Below are 6,806 nucleotides of genomic sequence, written 5' to 3'. Positions count from 1 at the left end.
CATTCTGGACAGACATCAAAGGTCAGGGATTTTTTCGGGGGGTGTGGATGCGACCCCTTTAAAGCAGGCACAGCCTGACCTCCGGCTGGAGAAGCCGAGACCCGTCTTCAGGAATCAGAGTAATCCTGGGTGATTTTATCCCACTCCACTTCCCTAAATCTGCGGCTGTTGCTGCTTGGCGAGGGGATTAAGGGGCTGGCAGGGGATTATGTAGCCGCTGCGGCTCCCGGCACGGAGCTCCCTCCCCGCGCGGCCGCTCCTCGGGGCGCAGAGACGCACCGCACCTGTGGGTGCCCGCCGACGAGGGTCCCCGGCGGGTTTTTGGCTGCCCACCCTGCACCGGAGACCCCTGACGGCACCCCGCAGCAGGACCGACGTTCCCGGGGCGGAGGCGGCCAGGGTCACCCCGGGGCTCGGCCCCGCAGCGGCAGGGCACCCAGCCCGGCAGCATGGCAGGGGCTGTGTGGGACCCCCCAAGGGGCAGCAGGAAGAGCAGGGAACCCCCGCATCCCACCGGCCGGTCCCCTTGCTGATGGTTGGCATGTGGAGGATGGGGCCCTGGGCTGTCCCGTGGATGATGCTCTGGCTCTTCTGCCTCCTGCCCTCTGCCAGGGCCCAGACGAAGATCCCGCTGGAGACGTAAGTGTTTCCCTCTCTCTGCCGTGGGGCATTTCTGGTGTGGAGTGGGCAATGCCGTGGGCATGGGCAGGCAGGTGGGAGTGCCTCCCCGGCGGTGGCGGGCACTGTGGGTGTAGGCTCCTCCAGAGGGGGCATGTCGCTGCGGAGGGGGTGGCATTTCCTTACGAAGGTGGCGATGGCTCCTGGAAGAGGACACGGGCACAGGAACCACAAATTCAGTTCCCAGGTCTAGCGCAGATGCGATGCCTCATTTTCCCTGTTCATTAAGCAGAGCAATGATACTCATCTGCTTTAGTTAAGCACTTTGACATCTATTAATGCTCTGCTTAATGCACTGGGCAGCAGAAGGCAAAACCAGTTTAAAGACATGTTCGTAAAACCCCACCACTGGTGCAACTTGTGGAGACTCAGTCATGGAGGCAGATGTAAGCGGTCCCAGTTTAGCAGCTCCCCAGTTTAGCAGAGCCGTCCCAGCAGAGGCTGCTGGTTTGCAGCCTGCCAGGGACACCTTGGGATGTATAGCTCTGGTCAGGATCTGGCCATGGCAGGCATATGGACGGGGTATTTGAGCAAAGACACATCTCTTCGATATGCACGAGATCCAGATCATGCAGTGCAAGGTTTGCAGCTCCGAAGCTCTGATCGCTAGCATTGGCCTGGTATACCGATAGCTGCAAAAAACCTTCATGCACACATACACAGCCTGGGTAATACACACACACATGTTTATTTGTGCGTGCGGATGTCAGGGGATGTTAGCGGAGGGAGGCTAAATAGAAGAAAGAGGCCATGGCACCTTTTCTTGCTTGTCCCTGCTCCATCTTACTACAAAGGGCGTAATAGCCCTTCCCAGAGCTCTGGAGCATAGGAATGAAAAGCTGAGCTGCAATACAAAGCATAAACAGCCACGTTTTGTGCATGCACTGCATTTGGGTCCAGATGCTAGTGCACATGCAGGGAATCTTGATACAGCTTTTTGGATGTGGATTTGCAGGGCACCCGTGCCCCCACGCATGTTGGTGTGCACGAGCAGCTCCGGGAAGCTCCCCACCACCAGTACAGCCCACCCCGGCAGCCCACCAGGAGGCTAACAGCTCTCAGCAAACCCAGTTTTTAAAAACTTCACCTTGTTAAGCTGATTTAGGCAAGTTAAATCCTTTAAGGATTAAAAGTGTCAGCATCGCAGTGGGTAAAAGTTGTTGTGGGGCAGCTTCTCTGGAGCTGGGATATGCCTGTCTGCGCAGGACAGTGGGTTGGTCTAGAGAGGAGACAACACTGCCATCCGGTTTCAGGAGGAGATATGGCCAATAAACTGACCAAAGTCAGCTCAAGCCCTTTCCTGAGACTGAGAAAATATTTTATATTCAAAAATTGCCAATAAGACCCTCACAGATGTCCTTGCCAGTACAGCCCACGTGATTACCAAGAGTTGCACTGATTTTATCCGGGGGGGGGGGGGGCTCAGGAAATTTTGCCACCAGTTTTGTTCTTGTCTGCATTATCAAGCCCTCCTTCAGCAAAGTGCTTCTGATTTGGGTTTCACAAAAACGACACAGAGGTTACACAGAATAAAATCCAACTTCTGATAATTTCAAACCATGCAAAATAAAAATTGACTTTCCGTGCCCAGGGTAAATGCTACATGGAAATGACCTTTTAGCCTTGAAATCTGTGGCGTTAAGAAGCCAGACCGTCCTTTCTGCTGTTTTCACCACTGAATACAAGTGCAGGGATTACAGGCAGGCAATCTCTGACCAAATCCTTTTCTGACATGTTTGGCTATAATGTGATAGCCCTTTACTACTGAGAAAAGAGTTATGTCACTTTGCACAATTTGGAACTTATTCATGTACAAGAATGAAGAATAAACAATAGAAAAAGAGCTTTTCTCCTCTGGTACCAAAGCCAGACCAATAGCTGAATTAATCCCTGGGGTTTCGAATCCGCTCATGAATTTAACTAAAACACAAAAGTTGTCCTTTTTGAATGAAATTTCAGTAGAAGAACACATTGGCCAGAGGACCAAAGGGAGTAAATCAGCAGAAAATGGACCTGCTCCATAGGTTACATGGGGACATTTGGGGGACAAAAAACCAGGGTTTTTTAAACACCAGCTGGGTTCAATCACAGTTAAGTGACATAAGGCTAAATTTGCCTGTGCTGCTCCCCAAGTCATGCCTAGCTTTGCTGCACTGTGTTTGGTTTGTTGCCATTTTTGCAAAGCTCACTCAGCTTTAACTCCAGCAGTGCAAAAATCTGCTCAACCAGTTACTAGCAGTGCTTCTGGGGTGCAAGTTTAGCATGGAAACCATCTCCTCTTTCCTCCTGGCCACTGCTCTGCTCATCAACTGGCCATGGCATGGGCAGGAGTGCTTGCAGCTGTGAGGATGGTGAGGATTTGGGGCTGGCTGCTCAGCCTGTGCTTCTTGGGGTACCAGAAATGCCGAGAAATGCTGGTGGGTGAGGTGAAGATCAACCTGGTATGGCCTCTTTAGGCTGCCCCTACTGTCTTTATACATCTGCTCCTGAGTTCACGGAGCCAGCAGCCTCAGATGAAATTTCTCTGCAACCTGATGAATTTTAGACTGACCTTTTTTCTCACTTGTTTATGTAAAAAATAAGGAAACCTATTTAAATTCAGCAGGCTGCCCTTAATTTCCCTGTACTCTAGGGTCACTCCCTTCCCTGGCAAATAATTGTCTTTTAAATATGTAAATGCCAGCATATTTCTGCCTCTTCACTTGCCTCCTTTTCAACTTAAATGAAATGCCATGATATATTTTTAACTACCCACTCTTCAGCCCTGTCACAAAGGGCTTTGGGAACTTTGTGCCCTCTCATTCCTCTGTGCCCCCTAACTTTCCAACCAGCCCTCCAAAGCTGCCAGTCTCTGGCCCTCTCTCTGCTCCCCCCTGCCTTTGCGCTTCCTTCCTCTGCTTCGAGGCCAGCAGAAATATCAGCCCTGAGCCAGAGGGGCAGCTCAGAAGCAGCTGCGAGGCTGGTGCCTTGGGTGGGCTAGGAGAGCCCTCCCAGGCTGAGTGTCCGACACACAGGGCACCCACGTAGAAATTGCAAAATTACACAAACCCCAACCTTTTTTTTCCTTGAGCTCTGCTATTACTGGAAGTTTCAAGGTTCATACATTTTTGCTTCTTTTGCCACAGCCTCAAAGGCTAAAATCCAACCTTCTATTTTCCTGTTTTAAGGAAAGGGGACAATCCCCAGTCATGCCGGACTTAAGGACTTCACAAACGAGCAGATCCACGAGCAGCAGGGCTGGGTCTTCTATGAAACTGTGTCTGTGGCTGGCTTCTCTACTGACTGCTCATTGCTACATTGGTATTGCAGACCTTTTACTTCAATAATAGCATCTTTCTGCTGAAGCTGCCCAGTCACACCCACTAGTCAGAAATTTATATCAGACTCTTCCACCCTGCTGGATTGAAAAAGGATGAGGGCTGGAAGGAATAGGGGCACACACACAGCCACAGACAAGGCACAAACCAGAAAGACCAGGATCATGTGTACCTAATTCTGGGGGGAGGAAAATGGGGTAAAAATATACCTTCCTGCTAAAATTACAATCCCAAACTTCATATTTGGGTTCTCTCTTTCTACAGTAAAAGGTGAGGAGACTGGAGAATATTAGTTAATATCAGCACAAAACATCTCATACATAAAAGTTGTAATACCAGCTGCAGCAGATGGGCATCGAGTTAATTGTTGATTCAGAGATCTTCATACCTCAGTGAACATGTTAGTCACGACAACAAACAGAAAAGCATCCCATGGGGTCCTCTTTTATTCTAGGCTTGCTAGAATAACTCTGATATGGGGCAATAAATCCTGGTCTCCTAGCAAATACCCGTATTCTTCTGTCCTCTAAGAATGAAATGAAGAGACAAAAGCTCTGGCTGTCAAAATAAGATGCAGAGCACAATGAAAAAAAAAAACACCCAAAGGCGGGGGGCGGGGGGGGAGAAGCCTTGTTCTTATTGACTTCAGCTGGTGCTAGATTACACTCAGTGGTTAGAAATTAACATCTCATTGCCACTTAAGGAGTGATTAAAAAAAGGCACCCACTCTCTTATTGTACTCCTTTTCTTGGCAGTGGAGGGAGGTGCAGTTCAGAGCAGAAGCCTTATGTATGCTCCAAATCATCCCCTATACTTGCCTATTTGTCCCTATTTGCAAAAGGGGAGCCTAAACAGGCTTTCCTAGGCTAAACTTAGCTGTTGTGATTATTCTACTATTGCTGTGCTGGCTTTACTCCAGAGCTCATCTCTATGTTGGTGTATTATTCTACCATGAAAGTGGTGCAATGCACTGGGAAATCAGGCCCTGAGGTTAAAGTCTGCTTAGGACTGGCAGAAATCTCCTGGAAGTCATAGGTAAGACTCTGCACCCCATAAATAAGTAGTGTGTTCTGGTTAAGTGGAGAAGGCCATTTATTCCGTTAAGTAAAACTCTCCTAAGTGAATCCTTGTTGAAGGAACCACATGTAGGTGGAACTGCCTAATGTGAATCGTGTAATAGACTTCTGATGAAGTGCCCTGTCAATTACGAGAGCCATCTATTTTGATTTGGATGGCTCAGTGTTCAGGCTGCTCTTCAACACCTTTATGTTCTCCATGTGGTATTGCTATCATCAATTATTTACAGGATGGCACAAATGTAAGTCGTGTTTTACAAAGATGAGGTGCATAATCTAGTCTGGCATTATCAAGCCATAGTATCTCCACTGAGAGCAGTGAATTCATCCTGTTCGTTAGTCTCTACCCCACGCAGCTCTAGGAACTGAATCCAAGGGCTGAATCTTGAGGACTTCTTTCAGGTCTGACACTTATTTCTCTTCAGTAGTCTTGACATTACGTGTCTAGCCCTTCACCCCAGGCTCTGTCTGCAATCAGTGAAGATAAATAGGTGTCTGCAAAGAGCTATTTATTTCACTTTGATAACAATAGAGGAAAGCAGATGATATCTAAGACCAAACGTACAGCTTTTGTACCTCTAAAGTTAGGTGAGACAAATTCCACTCTGAGTCAAAATGTAGTGACCGAGACCAGCAGAACTCAGTGTTTCTCCTTGCTGACCGATGTCCTGGGCAGAATGTCCAAGAGCAGCGCTTGCTTCCTGCCTTACTGCTTGTCTGGCTAGCAATCTGGGGAGAAAACATTATCACTGTTGTTATAGTGGCTTAGAGAAATCAGGGAAAACTCCACCTTCCTGTCTGAAGAAGTAAGCTGTTCTGCTGACTTTGAATTATCAACACCAATTTTCCTTTTTTTCTTCTTTTTAGGGTGAAGTCTTGGGCAGATGCCTTCGGTGGGGAGCTGTACTCCATTGTGACTAAGTATTCAGGCTCTCTCCTCTTGCAGAAGGTAGGCAAAAGCTGCGAGGGTTCCCTTGGCTTCACATCATCTCCCTATGTAGCCCTCCAAGGTTTCCCCCTGGGGTAGAAGAAAGCAAAACACGCAGGTCTCCAGCTAACTTTCAAAACCATGCAGGTTCATATCCATAAGCACAGAGTGATGCCCTGTGGCCATTCTCTGTGAACTGGAGAGGGGGATCCACCTAATGCCTTTCCTGCTATCATTAGCCATGGCCAAACACCACCTAAATTGTCCCATTTTTCAAAAATATGTTTTAACAGTACTCCTCATGTTTCCCCTCTGATGATCTTTTTATGCCCTTCCACACTGACCTGTCACTCCTCCCTTCCTAAGTGTGCATCAGTCCCTCTCCTCCTACTCATCACTCACCTGCTCATTGCCACCCCATCGTCCCCTCCTGCAGCTCTCCAGCTGGCACTCTTGTTTCTTTCTGCTTCCTCATCTGTCTTCCTCCAGTCACTCATCAATTCTTTGAATTGTGCCTTTAAAACTCTGCTTTGGACAGCGTCTCTGAGGCAGGTGCCCTAGAAGCCGTGATATTCCAGAGGTGCAGAGCTCTGCTTGGCTTCGTCACCAAACGGGCACTGTTGCACTAAACTCTTTATTGGCACTAAAGGGTGTAGCTCCAGGGGTTTTAAATAAATGGTCCCATCTGCAGCTGTAGAGAAGTTGCCCTGTCACCTTGATTCCTGAAGTCAGAGTTGAATGGCTGCTCCTCTTTCAGACTTGGTGAACTCTGCACTGCGGCAGCAGGGCTGGATGGATCAGCACCTC

The 6,806-nt window shown here is 48.5% G+C and overlaps 1 protein-coding gene across 2 annotated transcripts in view; it reads left to right on the top strand.

The window, feature by feature from the left end:
* The first annotated feature begins 229 nt into the window (after window positions 1–229).
* CACNA2D4 (calcium voltage-gated channel auxiliary subunit alpha2delta 4) overlaps window positions 230–6,806 on the top strand; it is a 131,200-nt gene continuing 124,623 nt past the window's right edge. For both annotated transcript variants that reach the window (XM_069807707.1, XM_069807706.1), the window contains exons 1-2: window positions 230–639; window positions 5,939–6,020. In XM_069807707.1, the coding sequence (XP_069663808.1) occupies window positions 533–639; window positions 5,939–6,020 (189 nt within the window). In that variant the 5' untranslated portion in view covers window positions 230–532. The remainder of the gene's footprint in view (window positions 640–5,938; window positions 6,021–6,806) is intronic.

This window comes from Haliaeetus albicilla, chromosome 19 (genome assembly GCF_947461875.1).
Source record: "Haliaeetus albicilla chromosome 19, bHalAlb1.1, whole genome shotgun sequence".
Lineage (NCBI taxonomy): Eukaryota > Metazoa > Chordata > Aves > Accipitriformes > Accipitridae > Haliaeetus > Haliaeetus albicilla.
Note: the sequence above shows the minus strand (reverse complement) of the source record. Positions and strands in the feature narration are given on the sequence as shown.